Source organism: Nilaparvata lugens, chromosome 3, assembly GCF_014356525.2.
Source record: "Nilaparvata lugens isolate BPH chromosome 3, ASM1435652v1, whole genome shotgun sequence".
Classification (NCBI taxonomy): domain Eukaryota; kingdom Metazoa; phylum Arthropoda; class Insecta; order Hemiptera; family Delphacidae; genus Nilaparvata; species Nilaparvata lugens.
In genome coordinates this window covers 69,466,365-69,491,049 of record NC_052506.1, presented here as the reverse complement: position 1 = coordinate 69,491,049, position 24,685 = coordinate 69,466,365, and the positions used below count along the sequence as shown (strand labels likewise).

The window sequence follows — 24,685 nt, the reverse complement described above, 5'->3', positions numbered from 1 at the left end:
CAGTATATTAACATAGAGAAAATATAATATTGAAGTTTAACGTTTACCATTATAACCAAGAAAAGATACGATTGCATTTTGATGCTTTTGTGTCTGTAATGGATTTACAAATTCCTAAAGAGTAGCACACCTGTAATCCGGTGAGCACTCTCATTCCTGATATAATAAGTGAGCATGACTATTTTGGTTTTAGTCAAGCCAGTGGTGAACGTGACGATGGACCCGCCAAGCCCGGTGAGTGAGGTGGACCGCCAGAACATCTCACTGCTGTGCCAAGTGGTGGCCGGCAACCCGGACACACTGACCTCGGTCATCTGGTACCTGGACGGCGAAACCCTGAAGGCTCTGCCCGACTGCGAAACGCCCAACTCCACCTTCTGTGACATCGATCCATCCAAACTGCTTCTCGAGAATGTGGAGCGCAGCTTCCACGGCAACTACTCCTGTATGGGCATGAATGCGGCCGGATGGGGACCTGTCTCCAATAACACCGAACTTGTTGTCTATTGTAAGTCAATTATACCGTACATATACATACCGCCATTTCGGATACAAGTATCAAAGAACATTTTTATTGATGTAATCTTTCTTGGCCTTCAAAATGATGTGCCACAAAATGGGTGTTTACATTTGAAATATTTGAGTTACAACCCCTATTTTTTTTAAACTGAAACTTCAATCAGCCGCCATTTTGGATAGAATCATCATAGAGCTTTTTTATTGATGCCATCTCTCTTGTTTTAAAAAGGCCTTCATAATGATGTACTACACAATGGGTGTTTACATTTAAAATATTGGAGCTACAACCACCAAGTCACCCCCTTATGAAGGGTTTAAGTTCAGTTGTACGTCAAAAGGTAGAGTATTAGACCAATAACTTATCCTAAAACTTACAGTATTATTTCTATAACGGGTATCCAACTTATTGAGGGGTTCCCATGCAGACTCACTCTGTATAACTATTTGAAATACTAGTACATATAAATGAATAATAATAATAATACATTTTATTTCCATTAATATACAAACAAGCAATCTAATCAATAAAATGTACATAATATTCAAAAATACAATATGTTAAATTTACTTAAAAATATAAATAAATTTATTTTTTTCGGAAATTAACCTACACTAAGTTTTAGGATCAACTACTACTTGCATGAGAGCAAGTGGAGTAGTAATACATTTATAGTGGGGGTGCAAATACATTGGGTAAGTGAGCTCACATATTATTGTTCGAAATTATGTTTTCTTTATTATGTCTTGTTGTATCAACAAGTTTTTGTGATCTTGTTTTTAACGGCGCATTTGAATTTTCTTGAATATCATCGATCACTAGAGATATAGTTATTTGCTAACTATTCTTTTTATATTTGAAAACATTAATTTAAGTATTAATCACTATTTCAACAAAGGTCTTTCAATAGTTACATATCATCTCCACCCAAATAAATCTTAAAAGTAAAGTTAACTGATCTGTTTTATTTATTATTGTCTATTGTATTTGTTGTACCTGTGAAATTTATTGTATGTTTCTTCAATGTGAATTGTGACATGACTATATGTAACTTTTATGTTCAAATGACCCAATTGAAACTTGAAATTCCACTCTGCAGAATAATTATGCTGTATTATGTTTGAATGTACTGATTTTTTGATACCTCAAGAGTAGGTACTGTCTGGTACGAGTCAGACAGGACTTGAATTTGGAAAAAAATAATTTACAATTCAGACTAGGAATTGGAAATGGATAAGAATCAAATTATTACAAATGAAAACCTTGCATATTCATGGTTGAGTGATAGATTCCAAAGCTCATGATGTCATGAACAATTTTCGCTTGGAGAGTTGATTGGAGAAGAAATTATAAATTTTCTTCTGTTCCAAAAGTGTTCAACTTTGATGTAACTACTCCAATACTTATATTTTCTTCAATATTCCGTTTAAGCAAAAGTTATGTAGTGAATGTCGATCTATTCGTTTATTGAAAAAATGTAAGCATAAATTCATTTTTATGTTGGAATTTTTTGTGGGAATCAGTTTTTGCTGCAAAAGCTGCTATTCCATTATAGAGATGGATTGATGAGATTTATAGATAAACGTATAGAATGTATTATTTTGCAGTAATGTTCATATCAGTGCTGAGCCAACTCTTACGTCCGGTTTAACCAAGCTCGGTCAAAACATTTGGTCAAATCAAGTACGGTTCACGACGAGTGCACTGGAACATACTATTTCTAACTTAATCTTTTTGATTATGTTCAAATGTCTTGATAGAGCTTGGTGCAACCGGTCATCAGTCTTTACTCATAAGCTTGTATTTACTTACGCCATGCTTAATTAATGTAGTGGTCAGTTAATTTCTAAAAAGTGTTTGTGAAATTTATTTGTCTTTTATGGCGGAAATAAAATTCATTATTCATTTTCCAGATCCTCCTGGACGAGCAAAATTGACGTACTCGCCTGAGCGAGTGGTGAAGAAGGGGAGAATTCAGCTGACGTGCAGTGTTGAGGACCCCGGCAGACCAGACAACCCCACCTACCACTGGTTCCGCAACTACCAGGCTCTCCAGCAGGGGCCGGTCACCGCCAACTACACCATAGACCCGGTCACCTTGGAGACCGATGCCAACTTCACCTGTTCAGCAGTCAACCTCGGCGGGGAAAGCGAGTCTGACACTGTGCATATCAAAGTTTTTGGTGAGAAGACATTTTTAATGTATCTTTCTAAGATGAGAGTCGAGGTATGAAGGAAAATAATTCGATTAGACAACATGTTTTAAAGAAATTTAAATTGGAGAAAGAGATTTAAATTAAAATAGGAAGAGATTTGAATTGAAATAGATTCAAGAGATTTAAATTGATTTTGAACAAATATAGCGTTATTGGCAACATCAACGTCTTATTTGTTCAATTCTCTGATTCTCTCGACCAAATCTTCATCTATTCTTTCAAAATGTATTCTCTTCTTGACACTCATGCCTCACAGGGTATGATGGTAAACCTTCTCTCCCTAGAAACTGATCAACATTTTCTTCCTATCATAACGCTATATCGAATTCTCGAATAAATAGCCTAATTTCTCAGTCACAATATCCAATCAAATCATCAAATAAACCAATTTTTACTGATTTTTCTTTCTAGACTTTTCCTCCCTAGAAACTCATCAATATTTTCTCCAAAGCTATATCGAATTCTCAAAATAAATTCCTCAGCTATACTACATTGAACCAAATCAATATCCAATGAACCAATATTTACCGATTTTTATTTCTAGACTTTCTCTCTCTAGAAACTGATCAATATTTTCTCCCCCATATTAAAGCTATATCGAGTTTTCAAAATAAATTTCTCATCTATTTTATCGGATAAAATCTATATGAAATAAACTAAAATTAACCGATTTTTGCGCCAGCACCACCGGCTTTCATCGAGAGGCTACCGCCGTACTACGGCGCGCTGATGAACGCACAGAAGATCAGCATCTCGTGCCGCGTGGAGTGCTCGCCCATCTGCTCGATCGTCTGGACGAAGAATGGCCGCGTCATCGACCAGGCCAACACACGCTACTCGGTGCAGACGTCCATCCTGCGGCCGGACACTCGCACCAACGACTTCGAGTCGGTGCACTCGACGCTCATGTGGAACATGTCGGCCTGGCCCGGCAACCAGCTCGACCGCATCCACGACAACTCCAATTACACCTGTCAGAGCACCGGCAACGCAGTCGGCCCCGGCGTCAAGAGCACCACCATCTTTGGCGTTGAATGTGAGTTTCTCATTTATGTTGTGAATAAATGGTAATTTTGTAATTCGTGGTGCTGTAAACTCATTTAAAAAATAATTTATTTCCGACTATACTAATCACAGACATAATTATGTTATACCTTCGGTCCCCGCTGCCTAAAAAGCAGTCGTTAGCTCATGTCAGAGGCCCTGAAATTGATCAGCTGCGACCTGAAAACTTTGACACCAGACCTGAGCCAGCCAGGTCATTCAATATCATTATTATTTAATAATTATCATGATATAATAGACTCAAATATTCAAGTAATAAGTCTATATGAAAGTATTTTATAATATATTTCACCAAATTCAAACTACAGTTTTTGCTGGGAATCAGCAGTTTTAGCTGAGAGTTTTTCATTTTTTGAGCTGGCTTTATAGCTTTTATGGAGTAAATATTATAGTAGACTATACATAATTAATTGATGTAACTCACATTCTGGATAGTTCAGTCACGAGGAAAGCGTTTGTATGTTTGAGAAGTAGGATATTTCATTTTGAATAATCATCAGACTATCATTGTTCATTTCCATTCATCACCAATATGTCAATTGTTGATTTCAATTGCTAAAATTCATTAATGTAACTGACTAAATACTCATATTATGTGAAATTGTTGTGTACTGTTTGAAATCATATAACAGAAAAACAAAATCATTCTACCTTCACATTTTCTGCATTGGTAGCTTTCTTAGACAGATAAAGGTACTTAGCTTACATGGATAAATTATTATTTCTTTTCACATTATAATATCCTGATTCAATATATATCTACATTGTTAGCTATTTTGGAACTCTTATGTGATAAGAATAAAGTATTAATAAACGTGAACCATTTTGGTCTACATCGTGAATGTCAAATTTTCAATGAATTCATTAGCAACTGTCAAAAACCAAACTTTCTCAGAGATCAGTTATTTTCGTTCTGCCTTTTAAATGAAAAATATTTAAAATTCTATTTTAGATATATTTATTGGATGTTTTCTTTGAATTCAGATCCTCCAGAGAATCTGACCGTCTCGAATAAGGTTGTTAATGTTATCGAGGGCAACATCCCAGAAAAAGTATTGTGCAATGCGAAAGGCTACCCGGAGCCGTCTTACAATTGGTGGAGGGAGGACAGCTCGGAGCCAGTGGTCAAAGGCAATAACGCTCTCACTCTCAACTACCCCGTCAGAAGGCGAAACGGGGGCAATTATATTTGCGAAGCCTTCAACCGACATGGCAATAACACCATTAAAACATTTGTGAATGTGCTATGTAAGTCTCGTCAATCAACTTGTTCATTCATATTGTTTGTTTGTTCAATTTGTATTTTTAGATACATAATCAATTCTGAATAGATACGAGACTTTTCCACAACATTATTTAATTCAAAAAATATTTGGTTTCAATCCAATTTTGGTGCAATTGAAGCTAGATTTAGCTAGATTACTAGTCTCTTCCATCAAAAAATATAAAAAATTTAAGATCATAATTATATTCACAACATTTGTTGTTTATTTGTTCACAGATAAACCGGAATGCGGAATAACGCAATCAGAAATGGACGGTAAACTAGTATTGATTTGTACAGCACATGCCAATCCAACAGAAGTTGACTTCACCTGGAGGATAAAAAATGAAAACGAAACTATTGAAGAAAATATTGAGAAGCGAGGTCTTCAGAGCTTCCTCACTCTAGAAACGAGAGTGGAGAATTTCAGAACATACCTCTGCTTCACTAATAATTCAGTTGGAATGTCAATTCCATGTGAAAGAGACGTTACAGGTTGGTTATACTCCTACCCTCATCTATATTATAGCGTTCTCGATCCAACCCAGTGACAAAATAGCTAGAAGTTATGGGGAAACTATCTGGGACAAATAATGATGTGTGTTCAGTTTCCACTTTCTTCAAAGTGATTTGAAAATTTTGTTTTTGTAAATAACCTCTTATAAATGTTTTACACTTTTATTCAAGCCATGAATATTAGTAGTTCATATTTATTTAAATTTATTCATTTGTTGGGTATGCTCCAATGTCCATATTTTAATCACTAGTTACTAGATTCCTAGGAATTAAAGTGCCTGATCCACCTCCACCTTTGATTTTTTTGTTGACAAAAAGAGGTACTGGTTGAAAAAGGTTTTTCGAGTCGAGTATGTAAAATAAATTTCTGATGCTTCCAAGGAATCAAGAACATATGAGAATCAAAACATATTATCAGTATCTCCTATTTTTGAAGCCAAATTCTAGATTATTTTGGTTGTTTGCTTTACATATAGATTTTGATAACAAACTAGGTATTGACGATGATTATACTTGTTACACCATTCGCAAACTTGATAGTTTTTGAACGATAAAACGACCTTTTCAATCTAGCTCGATTATAAACTATACATATATTACTATACTTGAAGCTATTCATTCATGTACTGGAAGTTTCTATCTGATTTGCTGATTGGCATTGATAATGACTATTGTCGAAGTAGTATCTCGTTGTTTTCAGTGATGGTAATTCAATTCTTGTCCATTAAGTCAATATCTGTAATATTTATTTTAGTTGATCTTTATTTGATATTTTGTCCCTGGGATTCGAGATTAATTTATTTGTACATAATATGTGTTTCCCATGAATAAATTATGCATGCTACATTATATAATATCTTCCAAGACATTAACCTAATCAAAAAGTTATTTATTTTATTCGATGATCATAATATAAGGCATTATCACATCAATATCAGTTTTTAACAATCAGTTCCTTCCATTGCTCACTCTTGCTCATTAACATCGTGTAATCACAAATAGTCATTCTTGAAATTGATGGTGATAAAACGAGAACAGTGACTTATGTATCGATACGATGCTTTTAGCCTACCAGGAGAAAAGTAGTAAGTTCAGAGCAACAGGTAGGAAGTCCGACCAATTTTACCAGATCACACATTTTCTTCCAATAATTTCATCCTATAACACTAAACTAAACTGCCAACCAAATAAAAGTCAAAGAAATTATTGGAAGGAAATGGGTGTTCTACAAAATATAAATGTTCAAGCAATATTTTGCATGACTTGTTCTCATTTTTTGCTTTTCTGCTTTACATGTTTAGATCAAGTATATTTAAGGGACTTGCTGTTCTGACAATTTTATACATACTTCATTATTCCTGATTGCTTGACACTATATTCGCACTATAATAAAATGGCTGTTCCCACTTTACGCGATATGTCAGTTTCGAGTATTCAGTCGTACTAACTTGATACAACAGTCATTTATGATACTGTAGAATCAAGCGGATAATATTATAACTTCAAATTTTATATTCCATAATGAGTGTCAAATTACTTTCTTCATAAATCCACCCGTAATTATTATTATTATTATTATTATTTCAAGCTTTTTTCATTTGCACTGCTAATATTTTATGGAAATTATTCATGCTTCTTTTTCTATTTCTTGAATAAGAATTGTTATTTCAATTGTTATCAAATATTTTTTGCTTACAATATACATTTTAAAAAATCATGAGTTTCTATTAAGTTGTGAAGGCAATATACATTTTGGTTGTTATCCATACTGGATTACAAAGAATAACTTGAAATCGTCACAACAACTTTTGTTGTTGTTGAAGAAGTGGAATGCAAGTGGCAACGAATAAGGAATGCATGGAAGAAACGCCCTACTACTATTACCGGAGATTTGCAGTTGGGAAGACAACAGCTGTTTGGCGTTTTTAATTCAGAACCCTCTGCTTTCCTATGTTAAATTTTCAATAATTTCCGTCTTCTTTGCACAAAAATTCCACGACGGGTGCTTACAAAGTTTTCAAAATCCCCTCCACCCGCTTACACATCGCAAATACTCATATTAGGTTAAAAAAAATATTGGCAAGTTGTTGATTATTGAAGTGTATTAATTAATTAGCTCCAATAAATGTTAAAATTCTTTCAAATTCACTTGATTTCAAAATTTGCTCTCACTTTTTGCCTGGCTGACACTGCATGTTTTATATATTATATTCCAATTTCTCATTCTATTTCCATTCAAATTATTGTACAATAAACTGATAGTCTTAGATTTTATGCTAAGAGTCCATTTAGATGGATTAGAGGACTTAGATCACTGCAGGCTACTCTCCTGGCATGGCTAAAAGCTGTTTTCGAATGACTAAATGCTGTTTCAGAATGACTTGATGAGCATAATTTTCATTGAAATCTCGTTCGAAACCATCTACTCCAGGCCTATTATTTCATATAGAAATGATTTTTACTCATCTCGAGGCATTTTCAGTAAAATATTAATTGTAATCTTATTTTTGAAAATTTATTCATTGCAAAGTCTCTCAAAATTAGTAATATTGCACCTGTAAAACTGTAGATATTGTAAAGTCACTCGTTTATTGCTCATATTAGAATAAATTCTATTACCACGTATAGTCTGAAAACACTCTTTGAACATAGTACCGTATTCGAAAATCTAATCAAATCTCTATTCTCATGAAATCAATAAATAAGATCGGTTATAAACTTGAACGTCGCAGAAAATAACTTCATCCATAAAAAAGTATATCTGACTTCAAAATTATTCGCCCAAATAAATCCAATTTTCAATCAAATCATCTAGAATTGACAATATTATACAGATGTCTCCATTCGGTTCAATTCCATTACTGCTTGTGTATTATGAGTATGAAGTAACTTAGTACTTAACAAATCAAGGAATTCTTAATTACCTTCAGTACGATTCTAAAAAAGTCTAAAAGCTGCATTGTATTGTTCAAGCATTGATTCAGAGATGAATGTCGTAGTTCTCTATTCTTAGTAGATGTTTCCGTCAATGAGGATAATTATTATTTACTATAGCCTACTTTTAAAGTTGAATATTTGCATTACAGTGGCAAATTCAATTATTATCATAATGTTTAGTTAATGTCATTCAATATTATTTATTCATTCATTTCTAAATTATACTGGAATGTTAGAATTTTTCAAATTTGTTACTGCAAATGCATACAATATTTAGTTGACAGTTACAACAATATAGTTGATAATCACTCGGGTTCTTTTTTACTTTCATCGCATATAAAGATTGAAACAGTTAAAACTATCTTCCTCTTCACAAATACAGCCTAACTCATCTTCATGCTGTGTTAAAATGAATTAAACTAAATTCAATGAATGTACAAAATTGAATTAAATGAATGATGAAAATAAATTGCCTGCTTTTTCAGTCAATTTTTCTTGATTCATCATTTATTTCGAGTTTCAGTATAATGATATGCTATAAAGACCCCAAGTAGTCTGGGGTTTGATTATTTTCGGACCTCTTATTTTAAACCTCTCATTTAGGTTTGAGAATTGAGAGTTAATCTACTTTTAAATCTCTTATTATCAAGACTACATTATTAATGTTGGAACTTTGGTTATACAGTTAATAAAAAACAAAAATTCTTTCCATTTGAATGGTTTCGTTCAAAAAAAAAAAATACTTTCCATCCACTCGTAAACTCTTCAATTCAACATTTTTACATACCAGATAAATTCCTACACACAAGCAAAGTTCTCCAGAGCTTTTTTATCACATTTGTGCTATAAACTTAGCTTTTCTCGTTTTAGACGCGTATAGTAAGTTGAATGCATGAAACTACTACCTAAATTTTGTTCACTCTCATTCCCTCTGTAAGATAATAAATAAATTTCATCATTCATGAAAAATTCATTATTAATCCATCCAGACCAGGTCAAATAAATCAGGTCAAATAAATTTGACCTATTGAAAAGTTTCTGATAAAGACAATCATGTAAAGTAAATAGGAAGTATCAGCAAAAGCAAAATCTATTACATGATTTAGTGATTGATGTCTATGAAGAAACAATAGTTTTACATGAACAAATATTTGCTCCATAAACATTGATTAACACTGAGAGGTGTTTGAAGACATGTCTAATGATAATTTAAGTCCCCTACTTATCATTAGTTCAACTAAGATATCAACTCTCAATTAATTGATCAGTTACGCTCAGATAAGATTCATACCTCTCCTACTCCCGTTGAACGGTTGACCACTTGAGAAGCCGACTCCGTTGAATATTGTGAGTTTGAGAATCGCTTACTGGTGGTTGGTAACCCACCTGAAGATATAGGTCCACTCATCGCTCAACATCATCCTGCCTATTATTTATGAACTGACCAATCATGTGGTTCTTATTACAAACTTAACAACACTACCTAACTCACCTCATAACATCAACATATTAATATCATTACCATATCTCAATAAATTTAATTTGCTTCATCCCTGTTTTGGCTTTCAATGAATATTGCTCCATCTAATTAGAATACATTTTTTAAACTCCATCTTCAATACTGCTCTTCTTTGAAAATTGATGTTTATCTGTTCTGATAATTTGTTTGCATGTTATTTAATGAAATAATTTTCGTTTTAAGTTGGCTTAGTAGCTTTTTCTATGGGAATATTTCCCAATTCAGTTATGATCAAGTGAGTGATATTGTATTTTTGTTTTCAATGTGTATTTTATTGGCTCTCACAGAATTAGTTGGTGTTCAGTGTTATTTGTTTGTTGTAAGTGTTTGTGATGTTTTCTTTTTCACATCAATAATTAAACCCCACTACTGCCAACATATATCCGTAGTTGTGAACATTTTTGTCAAATGTCAACTAAGCCTGCATTCAATGATACAAAAGTATCACGTATGTGTACTGGCAATATAAAAGTTCTCCCCCCATTACAACTCAACATAATTTTCCTTTTTACACTTGAATTTGACTTACCATATTCGTCTTTATTTTATTCCGCATCAACACAGAATAAATGTTACTAGTATTCTACACATACCTAAATCCAATATTAAACATATCATATTTCAATCAATCTAATTATAATATATTTGTCATCGACAGTGAGTACTGAAATAATAGAATTATTATAAGAATTCAATACTACATTATCTGTGGTAAATCAAATCGATATAAATTACAGTAGTGAAGTAAATCTGCCAGTAGATTCAAATGCTGTTTATTGAATAGCTACAGTACCTATTTCAGTGTTTTGCAAACTATCTTATTTTTTCGCTTTGGCTGTTCTTATAAATGATAGAATTTTTGGCTGCCCGAATTTATGTTAATCTATAACTTTCACTGTTAGAGAAATAAATATTTTTTTAATGTACAGGCTTGGATATGATTTTGTAATTGCAGCTTATATTGATCAAACTTGATGCGGTATTTTTGAGCTTTATTATTATGAAATTATCCATTAATAAAATGCTTTGATTTGGATTATCCCTCCATGATTTATCATTCTATATCTAACGCTTTCTCCCAACCTCTCAATCCAAAAAGCATAGTTTTCCATTAATACGGCTTGTTAGGTCTATGTGCTTTTATCAATAACAAGTTTTATTTTTGTTTTTGCTAAAGAAGATTACATCCGTACTAACAAGTGTTTGTTTTTGGTTCCCCCCTTTGGTTTTCTAGACAGTAGTCCAGTGGAGCTGGAGGATAGACAAAAGTAAGTGTTCTGCTTGAATCCTCTCTTGAAAATGAAATAAGTTGCACATAGTAGCCTACCTCCAAGACCAATGAGGCTGATGCTCTTCCATTTTTAAACTGAGAATCCCCTATAAAAATCAGTTGTACAGTACCCCTGCACTTTCTTACATAAAAAATATCTATCTAAAATTTCCAAAAGTGTATAGAACAACACCACACCCTATCTTGCTCCCTCATTATCTACATGTAAGACAACTGCATTCCTAAAGAAGTAAAACTCTACAATACGCCTAATAAGAATGTCAATTTTTACTCAATGAACGAATCTAAAACTTTCATATTTTTTCTAAATGCGTCAAAAAATCAATTTGAAATCTCAAAATTATTGGAATAAGAAAACAATAAGTTACAGTTTCTATTTTATGGAATTTTAACTCTCCTGAAAATATTATTCTGGTTCACAATAAGATAAGTCGTCTCCGTGTACCTAAAAATCCTCAAATTGTAAAATTAATATTTTGCAGAAAAAATTGCTCAACTCCCTCCTCATTTTGCACTGAAAGTTTTTTTTATTTTTGCATGTCAATGTGTAAATCGTGTTCCAAGCATGTTTTTGTTTGCTGTAGCCGTAAGACTAATTGAAATCTAAAAGCATGAATCGGTTCAATTAGGCTATTTAATAACTTGTGGTTTAATATTCAGGATAACTAAACTTTCAAATTCATCAATAATATATAATTTATGATGCTGTTTTGAATTATCTAAATATCTGCAAGCAATGGAGGTATAGACCGTGAAAAATTAATATTCAAAAGAGACTTAGAAAAGATCTTCCCAACTTAATAATCAGTTTTTTCCAAAATAGTTCCTTCCATTCAAAATATGGCTTCCATTGAATTTTAATCTATCATAATTATTTACCGGAGTGAGGATTTTTCTTCCATTTCAAGTGAATAAGAATGAAGTAATTATTGCTCTATTTACCCCATTATTATAATCATATGGGCTTTATAAATGGAAACTCTAAATGATATTTCTAGAAACGTTATCTCAATTCTCTATATCTGCTCTATAAGCTTAAATAATATACCATATTTGTGTCGGTTGCACAAAAGCCAGTTAAATTTTAACTGTGATTAATTTCACGAGAACCAATCAGAGAAGCCGTCTTTTCAAAGAAGCCTTCTCTGATTGGTTTTTGTGAAATTAATCACGGTTAAAATTAAACCGGCTTTTGTGCAACCGGGCCTATATGTTCTAAACTAAAAGGCATTGTCACTATTGCTGCCTACTATTAATCCTTATTTTCAGATCCTCTCCATGTGAAATGCTGTTTAATAACTAATAATATTTGAGAAAATTGAGTTGTTATTTTGCAGAATCATCCACCGCATTCTGCTTCTAGTGTAAATTGGATTTCCGAATTTATTGTATAATGCTGTAGAGCTGTTGTAGTGTTCATATATACCGTACACAAATTGACAGTGTATTGTCCATATACCGTACAAAAATTGATAGTGTATATAGTATTTTAAGTATGCTATTAGTGCTCATTGTGGTGGTGGAATTTTTGCAGCAGCAATGGCAGGTTCTTTATGAGCCTCAACGAATCTCAGTAAGTAATTTGGGTAAACGATCACCTTGAAAAAGATTCTTTCTCACTCATTATCACACAAGTTTTCAGGCATGGTCAAATCGAACTCTTGCATGAAATTCCTCTGTGACTCTTTCATCAGTCTTCATCCGACTGGAGTTTGGGTAAAGTATGAGTCTTCAAGACCGGCTATCAATTTTAATGTCTATCCATAGTATGATAGTGGTTAGTAAACAATTTTGTTTACTCATGAAAATAATGTACTGTGTCAGTTAATTGGGATAGTAAATCATACTCCAGTAATTTTTTTCATTGAACCTCAATTATTTAAATGTACTCCAGCAACTCATTTCATTAAATCCGATATACCTAGAATTTATTCTAGGTACATTGATTAAATCTTAATTATTTCAATGTGGAATCACATTTGCTTCACGGGACAAACTTTATTTCTTCATTCCATTCCTCTGCTGCTCTATCTCCTTTATTTATATTTTTCAATTTATATATAAACTTTATATACTTGTCACCAATTTTAATGTTTCACAATCAATCACATTAATACTCTTTATCAAATTATTATCATTTTTACTTTAGTAATGATTTGAAAATAAGATACTATACTTGAACTTTTATTGTAATATGATTCCTGTTGATTTTAATAATATAAAAATATGCAGTTATGAACTTATACAACATAGAGAAACTATATTACTACAGCCTTTTGTCACTCAATTTGAAGCCATGCATTCAAATAATCTCTTATTGACTACTCGAATGATTGTGATTCAGTATGATGTCCTATCCCATTTAATTATATAATACTTTAGAATACTTTATCAAGCGAATTTATCTTGGTTGTCTCAATGAATGAATGCATTACAGGTTTTGGTGATTGGTGTTTCAATAGTCTTGCATGATAACATAGAAATCAAATGTTACCTTGTAGAATATTTGTGGTGAATAGAAAATGAAGTGCCTACCAAGCATCCAAAATGTGACGAATCAATGACACTCAATTGTAAATCTGTGAAAATACTGTGTTTTAGTAAGCTACTGTTTTCGTGAATTTAATTACTGTTATATCAATACCCATCTTCAAACAACTTATCACTATTCATGTTGAAGCCACTAAAAATTACTAAGAATCTTCAGTTTTCATATGATATGAGTTATTCATTAATAGCTATTTAATAAAATATACACTGTATACAACAGCTACAAAGCAGATCTATCATAATCAGGTTGTGAATACTGCACTCATTTATAACAATTGAGATATTTATAGTATTACTAAATCAGCCATTAATTAATCTTAAATTTCAGATATAAATGTATACAAATCAGCCATGATTTAGTTAGAAATGTCGAACTTCTTAGTAGCTTCTTAGAGCACAATAATAATGTTTTCTCTAATCGAATCTCAATATTTATAGATTATCTAGAGATCAAGAATATAAATGATTGAGATATGATCTCAATATCTATCATAGGTATCGTTATAAACAAAGTTATTGTACTTCAAAAACTGTTTAGCGCTGAAAGATTCAAATTTATAACACTTTTTCTAGTTTTTGTTTTTGAAGATGGAATCTTGTTAAAACAGCTGGTTTGGTTTGTTGTAATATTCTAAATATTTATAAATAAATAACATTATCCTATGTAAAATTGAGTAGATTTATTTTATTTGTAAATGAGCAATATTTTAGGGTAGTTGATATGATGAGAGAAACTGTGAGAGAATCAGTAAGTCATCTTTAATGCCCGTCAATAGCTGGATGATTGAAACTGTCAGAGTAGTACATTTATTTTTGAGCGAATAGTTGAAAAAAGTGTATATTTAGGATAATATTGCTCTGTAAAATTATGCTGCCATACACGTTGTAAATACCATACTGAAAGCAATAGTATTCTATATCTAGATCTATCAAATTAATTTTAAACTATTCAAGTTTATTATAAATGGATGGAGGTCGATGTCTTGAATTTTGCGCTTGTTTGTAGTTGGTGAATTGTTTCTTGTAGAAGCACTGTAAGGAATGATATACCGTTGGAAACAGTGAGCATGGTTGCATCTTCTGTATGCTCCTGCATCGTCGATATTAATAAATTTCATAAAAATTGTAATCAGTTTATATACTTCAATATACATGTTATTTCAGAGAATCCGGGTTCATAAGAGTCAAGTTACAAATATATATTTGGAAGACGGACAGCTTTGGACCTGAGTCTGTTGTGCTTCTTTTAAATTATAGGTAGTAACTGTAACCTACTGATGGAATAAATAAACTGTCATATCTATATCTCAAATTGAATCAGAGAGAGAATATATATAGCCCATTGTTCATTCTACCTATAAAATTGAAATTTTATTCTGTAGCATTTAACATCATTGATGCAATTCTGAGAATGTTTACCGGTACGACCAAGTAGAGGAATTCGAAGACTGCAAATAATCAAAATATGTTAAAGTTCATAATCTTGATAAATTTTGAATACATTTTTTGTTTTCTCCCTAGCAGTGACACTCTTTGAAAAAGTCTGTATTATAACTTATAAGGTACTTGCCAAAAAGTATAGATGAACTAATCTTATAATTTGTCATTATGATAATCAATTGTCGAATTATCAAATTATTGACAAATCGTTTTATAAACAAGGATTCTCTGAATATTTGTGTTATGTTATAAGCATTTCTATATGACCATAATATAAATGAATTTATTGTTAAGAATCATTGATTAACTAGACAGTTAAAATTAAAATTTTTTGAGAGCTCCTATGGAAATCGGCCAATTACCTACTGATGAAAAGGCTGAAGAGATTAAAAAACTAAAAGTTGAATAATTATCAGAACATCACAAGTACGTGGTTAAAGTATTCAAACATTTCTTCATTACAGTGAGTTCACTAGATTTTTTTTGGAAAACAGTAGTATGAAAATATCTATCCAGATAAACCGATGTGATTTTCTTATGATAGGACAACTTTATCGTGTAGTCTTGAACCTTCCCACCAAGCCTATTAACATACAAGATTAAAATATTCAAACATTTCTTTATTACAGTGAGTTCACTAGAGTTTTTTGGAATACAGTAGTATAAAAATATCTATCCAGAAGAACTTATCAGCCAAGTTTATGTGCATTCATCATAATCAAAGAATAGCCTATAATTATCATAAACAAATGCAATCTATTAATAAACATTATAATTCAATATAAGAAAAAATGTTGATATGAATTAAAAACATTCTCATTATGTTTGAACTCTCTGGCTGTTTCCAAGACACTGTCACAATTTTATTACACCTTGTAGCTGTAGAATTGATCCCTTTTATCTTTGTTCGTTCAGACAAACCTAGTGTTTTTCTACCTGTAGTACCTTGTCATTTCCTTTCAAATCTTGTTACCAAGACTCAAAAATGTTTTGTTCTTCAGTTTATCACTCAACTGTTATGACCATACAGTATAGTAACTTATTTCAATCGTTTAGAAAGATACTAGTTGATAATCAACTGCATGTCCAATTTCTCCCTTTCTGCTACTAGTAGTACCCCTCTCTGTTAGCCCTCACTTTTAGTAATGTTGTAAGTAATTCTATTGTTGGTAGTAGTTGTACCCTGGAATGTGCGTTAGTTTGCTAATTGTGTGTTGGTGAATCCGCCGTGAACAGTCCGGAGGGTAACAGTGGCCCAGTCGCCTCGCCCACACCGGTTGCTGTGACGGCTACGCCAAAATGGCCGCTGCGGCCCGGCGTACTAGTGCATGTGAATACGTCACACAGTCTGAGTCGCCTGTCGCAAGCCGCATCTCCGACCGCCGCTCGCTCCACCAATCAAAACACGCCAGCGGCTCGCTCCACCAATCAGCGACAAGAACGGCGCGCCATCAGTCTGGCCAACATCGCCAACGAAAACCAGCATTCGCGCGCCAACCGAATTCGGCACATGTTCACGCCCGAACAAAGAATTAAGTATCGCTCGGACACACTGCCTGGTGTGTTCCATGGCAAGTCTGGAGGTAGGTCCACATATGTGCACTTTGAAAGCTTGGTACAGTCCTGGTTTCTACGACTTACTCAGTATTTCAAAAGATCATAATTTTTCATTGTTATTCATTTCCGTGATTTTGAAGTGAATCAATTCTATTTAAATTATTCGGTAATCCTGAGTGAGTCTGCTCAACAGTTGTGTTAATGGCTCCATCAGAAGAGCAAAACCCTGACTACAGAAGCAATACTTTTCAACAAACAACAATCTCCATCAAAGCAATTAGTCACGGTTTATTTATTTATTCATTTATTCATAGTTATGCAAATACAATCCAGGTGAAAACAACAGGCATTTGCCAAAAACTGCTTCAAACCTTAATTTGGGATACACAGTCTAAAGGTTATGTTACTTACGTAAGTAATTATGGTTGGGAGTTATGGGATTAATTGGGTCTCAATCCTCATGAACGATACATGAATGTTTTGGAAGAAAAAGCTGATGAAACAAGATGGGCAGTCGTAGGGCCAACCGGTCTAAGACAAGACACTGCCAATAAGGGTGTAGTCACTCAGTTGTTCTACCGTCAGTCAGTGCTCAACCTAGTGGTCTGAAACGTTGCATCTTTTCTTCATCAGTAATTGGCTTGATTCCATTTCCGTCTGGTATTTATTCATCATCCCTTACTCATTCACAAGTCATAGACTTGGACAGTGGCGTGTATCCAAGGGGGGGATATGGGGATGTATCGCCCCCCGAAATGGAACTTGAATTTTTTCGTGGCTGGATCAGCCACAAAAATTAGCATCCAATGCCATTTTTTCCTTATATTGTACTATGTAAGTCAAGAAATATTAAAGGGATGAGAGAATAGCACTGCAACAGCAATGATAATAATAATGAGCTTTTTTTATAGACAGTGAGTGGTCTAGTGCGTAGGGACTAGATAGCTGGGGATAGAGAAACTACAGATAGCACTTCAAAGTTAGTTCACTTTTTATCATCTTTATTATGAAGAAATTCAATATAGCTTATATTTGATTATAGTTTATTCAGTTCCATGCATATTCTTAAACAAAGCTCCAAAAGCTTCTTCTAAAAAGTATCCTGGTTATGATGAACGGGCGTAGTTTCTACCGTGGACAGGAGGGACACATCCCCCTAATATTGAAAAAAAAGTTTTATCCCCCCCAAACCAATTTAAGTTTGAATTGAACACTCAAGTAAAAATCATGTAAATTGGAAAAAATTGTTAATCAAGTTGAAACTAAGCCTGCACTCATCCCTCTTATATTTGAAATAAAAATGTTTTATCCCCCCCTCCTAGAACAATGTAAGTTGGAACACTCAAGTAAAAATCATGTAAATTTGAAAAAAATTGTTAAGTTAAACTAAGCCTATAAAGTTGGTTGAAATAGTGCTTTATTGGAGCCAAAATTTAAGCATTCTAGCTTGTAATGTAATAATGAGTAGGCTTTCTAAAAAATCACAATTTTTTCATCAATTGAATGACTAATAAAATTCTACTCCATTCCATTATATTTGTTATTTAATCGAAAACCCATAGGCCTAAGAAATTTTCAAGGAAAAATGGAAATAATAAGGGTCTACTGATCACCAAAAAAAACTTGAAGGAATGTTTGTTTTCAAGTGGAAATTGCGTAAAATCGCACCAAATTGAAGGTGTATTTTCAAAATTTTCCACACCCCCCGGTGTCTCCCTCAACGTTTAGGTGCTTTCTACTCAAATGTTATGATCCCCTCCCCGAAATTTTTTTCTGGATACGCCACTGGCCTTGGATGAGAAACTTCAGAAATAAATCAATTTTATTTTATTAATTTGAGTCGCCTACAAATTAATCATAAAATTCATCAAGTGCAGAGAACAGGATTGATAATAAGAAATAGTAGGCTACCTACTATTTAAAGTAAAACTTTCCAATATTGAAGAGATGTTTTGTAATCCATCAAAATTTTACAAAACGCCATTCATTCTTATCACTCATAATATATGATGCAATATTTCTACAATCAAAACACTTTACAGTATGAAGTTGATATCTAACCATAGATCTATACCAATTATACTAGAATCAATTAATATTGGGTTAAAGATGACTAAATATTAGGTTGGTGAAGTTTATTCATCTAAATGTTATTAAAGAGATCACGCTGAAACTCTGAATAAGCGTTGAAAAATCAAGAATCCGTAATTCTAATCCTTATTTAGGAATTAAACAATTAAGCGTTGTTAATTCATTTGAATTGATCCATTACATAGTAATCAGGTCCGTTCAGGTGATCAGGACTGTACTAAAGCTTACAATAATTTCCAAAACAAACTGAATAAATTGCATAAAAATAAATAAATTAATACCGTAATAGATCTTGTAATTCTTACTTCAAGATAAGTGAGTTCGAATCTTTTTTTATTTCATTGAATTGAGCCGTATCATTGAGTTCAAACAAACAAATCTTATTACTAAGTACTTGTATTGGCTTGTTTGAAAACTAGCCAATAAACCTTTGTTTTGGAAATATTTTCATTCAAACTTATTTATTCATTGTTGTTCACATTTGCATCGAGTCTTTTCCTATTCAGGTCATTTATTAATAGTCCCATTTAACAGAATGTTGAATAATTATCATTCGTTAGCATGGAGTTTGAATTTTGTATCTCCTGTAATTCAGTTGATTATATTCTAATTAATTTCACAGTTTTTGTTCATTCTTCTCTTCAAATTTCAAGTTATGACTGTCAATCAAAACTAATGCATTGATAATCATAATTTTTATTGAAGTTCACATTAACATTTTTTTATTTGAAAACATCTCATATCATTTTTGTAAGTTACAATAAGATTCTTATAACAAAAACTAAAAAACTTTTACATAAGAATACATTGTATTATTTATTTGGGAAGAAATGTAGTTTTTGTGAGTTCAACTATTTACCTATTCAAAACTAATAAGTACATTTCATTCTTATAATTTGTCTCATTTTTATATAAGTTATCATATTTGATTGATTGACTCTAGATATCCCAAATATTATTCAATGAATAATATTAGTTTGTCGAATAAGCATAGTCTAATCTATAGTAGGCCTATACTGATTTCAACAGTTATCATGTCATAAGGTTCATTGTTATTTATTTTTTTACTTGATACGTTTTTAAATAAGATTCATCTATAACAAAGGCTTAATGACTAACATTGCAAAGTGTTATTGATAATCAGAAAATTCCTTAGCATTCATTATTTTTCATAATCGCTTTTATTTTTTATCAATTTTCTTTTAACTCAATTCTATTCACATTATAATTTTTTTGCTTGTTTTGAGTTTTTATTCTGTAACAGTAATACCGCATGTGTGTGATGCATTTTCCCTCTAGTGGTGACATTCAAGAAACTAGATGGAACAAATTTCCAAGGAGCATCCAGAAAAAGAAAGAAACCGGGAGCAAGTAAGTTTTTCATTTCTAGAAAAATATTTATTAATGAATCAGAGGCTATAAATTGTCCTATAGGAGTAAAAATGGTAGTTTCATCGAAAATATTGAAACAGGATACCATATAGAATCTCTGGTGATTTCTTAAAAACGAATGCTTCTTTTAAATTTAATATATTCATTTTGCTTATTTAGTTCAACTTGCTAATGTTTTGTATTCAATTTATCTCTGGTATTAAAATTATATCAAATTCTACACCTAAATCTTATTGCCCTAGCATTTTTATCAATTTTTACAGCATTATCCTAAGCATCATTATGTAGCGCATTTTGTCTGATGCACCTGTTCCTCTTTTACATTGTTTGCCTTGCTTGTAGAACATTTTCAACGTCAATTTTTCAAATTCTTCACCTTAGGGTACTTTACTTTCCTTGCCCTCTTGAATCGATTAGATGATCATTCTCTCAGATTAAAAATATTTACAGGAATACCAGCATGCACACCTGGGTTTTTCACAGGATAAAAATTATGACATTATGTTGATGTAGTAAGAAGGCAAATGTAGATAATGTATGCCGAAAATTACCATGAGAATTATTATATAAAATCATGAATATTCTACAAATGGGCTTACAAATAATTCTTGAATAGTAGCGCTCATCGACTTTCCATCTAGCTGTTTACCCTGTTGTCAATATTTGCAGTAGCAGAAGTCTTTGGGGTGATTTACAGCATTTAATTTGGATTTTCGTTCAATAATAATCATAAATATTCACTTGGCGGAAAAAATAAAACACTTTTTTTCTTCTCCAACTATGTATTATTAATTGATTTATCAGTAAAACGATTATAGCGTGTATTCCTGATCCTCCTGCTCCATTTCTCCCTTCTGTTATCGCCTCTTCAATATACCTATTCCAAAATTACTTTTCCGACCCATTGATCTTTCCATTGATTCTTTTCCTTGCTTATTGATAATAATTATTCATCGAATGATGTTGATAATTTGACACATCATCTCTCAGTACTGTTATGGATGAGTCCTTTTTCAGTCTTTCTTCGTGTTGAAATAAAAATAGATGGATTTCCCAACCATTCCAGGATTGGAATAGGAATCCTGGAAGATATAAATTTTGTATTTTGATTTATTCTCAATGTTTTCAATACTAGATTATGAATCTGATCATTTCGAAATGTTACAATTGTTAATTTTATTTAATTTTTGTGTTCTAGGTCCAAACCCCTCTTCTACCAAAGATAAATCAGACTTAAACTCGTCTTCTCCCAGCGATGCTCTTCTACAGCCTGATGGAGATAATAAAGCCTTCTATGAAAATCTTCCTTTCCATGGAATGCAAAATCCTCCAAATAAGGTACCTAAGACGAAATTCAAATTTAATATTTTGTCAGTATACTGTAATTTGGCATTCATCAAAGCATGACAATCTGTATCAAAACATGTCGTGTCCATTTTCTGTTTTATTGATTTATTCTTGATATGCTTATAAAATTTTGCTGATCATTTCTAATTTTGTATCTAATAATCTTCAAGTAATCAATGACCATTAAGTAATATCTTCCATTTCTTTGGCGAATGAAACTATCTTCAGTGATTTTCAAAAAAAAATTGCTGCTGAAAATTTCTCTCTACATTTGATCACTTCAATATAAACATTTTTATGGTTTCAAAAATAGAAATGGTAAATGAATTGGTGTATAAAATTAAAAATGAATAGTTTCAAAATTCTTTAATTATTCATTCAAGTTTGTTTCATCTTCAATGCTGTATTATTCTCATCTCTTCGCTAATTTTAAATTCAAATGAAGATAGGCAACAGTTTCCATGTCAACGAATAATATTCAAGCTCAAAACATCCTATAAATGAAAAATAATAATTATCCATTTTGCTGAAATACTCTTCTGTTAAGAGTCAATTCTGATTTGATTAAATCACTTTCATATGTAATAGAAATTGTTCAATTAATTTTAGACCTATTACAAAGCACAATCATTTTCAACACATCATGATTAATTCCTATGTAGTTTTTTCATAAGTTTTAAAAAACTGTAATTAACCTGTCATGAATAGATCAACTCAACCTAGAGTTCTTACTCCGCCCTTGATAAAGGCGATTATTCAATTTAATTCATAAATATCCGATTCAAATACTAGTGCATGGTTTAGTTTTTGAGCATTTTCTTCTTGTTGTAATTTTCAATTAATTTCAGACTCTGTGATGTAGATCCATTCTTTTCCTTATTCTTGCACTGCCGTAGTGTTTAATTTTCAATCCTTATTCTTCAAAATGCGGGTTAAAAAAGAGATGAAAAGGAAACGTTCCAAAAAGTTGTTTAGACCAAATTATCACTCATGATGTATTATTTACTACATTTGAAAGTAATATTGAGTGCTTAGTGGGATTTTTGTAAGTGCCTAACTTTGTACTAATTATCCTTCTTCTAGGAGAACCTTCCTCTGATATATGAAACTGCTGTCTAATCACACCTAAATTATTCATGATTCATAAAGTTGTTGAGATGTAAGTCTTCATATTAGCTGACTTTTGATGAATTTTACTTAGAAATGTTTTCTAGTGCTGTGTTCATGCATGGGTCTTTTCCATGAAGAATAACTTTAAAAAGTGACTCTGCAACATTTACACGTGAAGTTGATGATCCGAACTCACTAAAGAATCAAATGGTAACAATGGTCTAGTCTACCATTGAATATCAGTTACACCGTATAGAATCGTACTGCAATAGAATCGAGAATACATGCTGGGAATTTGATTCATTCATGAAAGAAATTCCATTCATTGAACTTGATTAGAAAAGTAATAAAGACAGTTTAGGGCTGAAAGCTAACATTGAAAATCTTTTTCAATTAGTGTAATGATATTTGACTTGTCAGTGAAGTGTAGCCAATGAGCAACTTGCTAAGCTGCTCAATACATCTATCAGATTAAACTACATTTTCCACTTAAATTTTAAGATATAATCAATCCATTTGCAGTCCAACTTCATTGATATTGATGTCAAGACCACTAGACGTGGTCTAGAATTTGCTACAATAAAAACTATTTCCATTCGTAATGTGATATCCAAAGAATGGATTTAATGATTAACTTTATAGAAATATCATATTAATTATGAAGGCATATTGGAGCTACAAACATTGAGCCACATCAATCAATTTATCATCCAGAATGCTACAGAATTCAATCTGCAAATGTATTATGTCACTCAGCCCTTCAACAGCTCATCAGTACAAAAGCTGGCTATGTGTTATTTGAAAAGGTTTTGTTTCGAGCTTTTCCTTTTCTTCTCTTCAATAACCTTCAACATTTTTATTTGGCATATTTTTGTTATATTAATGCTTCAAGAACCAAGACAATTCTAAATTCCAATTCATATTGAATAAAGGACGTCGGGAAGAGACGTGACGCGGACCTTTGTCCCTATGCAAACAAATGGAGACGCCTCTGCCCAACGTCCGTTTTGTGTGAATTGGGCATCACAGATTTTAGCCTGTTTATTTAGTCTATGGTTACATGTACAAATTATTTTGCTGTTATTGAGTTTGTTTTAAATAATTTGAGTTGTTGAATATCAAAATAGTTTTTTTCTATTCAATAATGTTTATTTGTTTAACACATTTTGCTTATTCCTAAGCTTCTTGAAAATATCGTTTTGTGCTTGAAAAATCACGTCTTATGATTGAACCTAAAATATTATTTGAATTTTGTTTTGTTGTTGATTGTTTGTGTTTTATTATTTGATTTGCTTTTTTGCATGTTTGTGTTTTGCGTGTAGACCCCCACATTAGACAGTGTGAACAGTGGTGCTGCCCCAGCAGTGAGCCGGCCTCCCAGTGAACTGAGCCAGTACGCGGGGTCTTCGGGCTACGGCTCAACGCGCAGTCAGCTGGGTCCGAGTCTGCAGTCCTCAGAGCCACCCAACCCAAACAGCTCAGCGACCGACGACAGAAAGTTCGCGTCGCTGCGTAACTGCAAACGCTCTCGGTCCGATTGGCCGCAGTTTCGGTCGCTCAGGGCTTCCAAACAGTCGATGCGACCTATTATAGAGAATTCGCTTGAAACGAAAACCAAACCACCCGCCAAAGAACCACCCGACTGTCCAGAACTGAGACTGAAATCCCCTCCCACCCCTGCGCCGAGGAAGTTTACGCCTCCCAACTGCAGACAGACTAGTCCAAAGCACACCTATCAAAACATACCTATTCCTATCACTCCAAACAATAGCTCAAAAACAGAATTCCCCGAAGTAAATAGCTCACAGGTTAGTAGAATGACACTCATTTCAGGTGATGGATATTGAAGTTTCAGGGTAGAAATCGTTCATCT

General features: G+C 32.6%; 1 protein-coding gene across 1 annotated transcript in view; it reads left to right on the top strand.

Moving 5' to 3' along the window:
• Nucleotides 1-24,685, top strand: part of LOC111055569 — a 548,424-nt gene that overhangs the window by 517,862 nt on the left and 5,877 nt on the right. Inside the window, exons 11-21 of the mRNA XM_039422878.1 lie at nucleotides 194-508; nucleotides 2,431-2,700; nucleotides 3,416-3,769; nucleotides 4,783-5,046; nucleotides 5,300-5,557; nucleotides 6,646-6,908; nucleotides 11,163-11,302; nucleotides 16,552-16,898; nucleotides 20,263-20,334; nucleotides 21,554-21,693; nucleotides 24,135-24,620. Of these exons, the coding sequence (XP_039278812.1) occupies nucleotides 194-508; nucleotides 2,431-2,700; nucleotides 3,416-3,769; nucleotides 4,783-5,046; nucleotides 5,300-5,557; nucleotides 6,646-6,908; nucleotides 11,163-11,302; nucleotides 16,552-16,898; nucleotides 20,263-20,334; nucleotides 21,554-21,693; nucleotides 24,135-24,620 (2,909 nt within the window). The remainder of the gene's footprint in view (nucleotides 1-193; nucleotides 509-2,430; nucleotides 2,701-3,415; nucleotides 3,770-4,782; nucleotides 5,047-5,299; nucleotides 5,558-6,645; nucleotides 6,909-11,162; nucleotides 11,303-16,551; nucleotides 16,899-20,262; nucleotides 20,335-21,553; nucleotides 21,694-24,134; nucleotides 24,621-24,685) is intronic.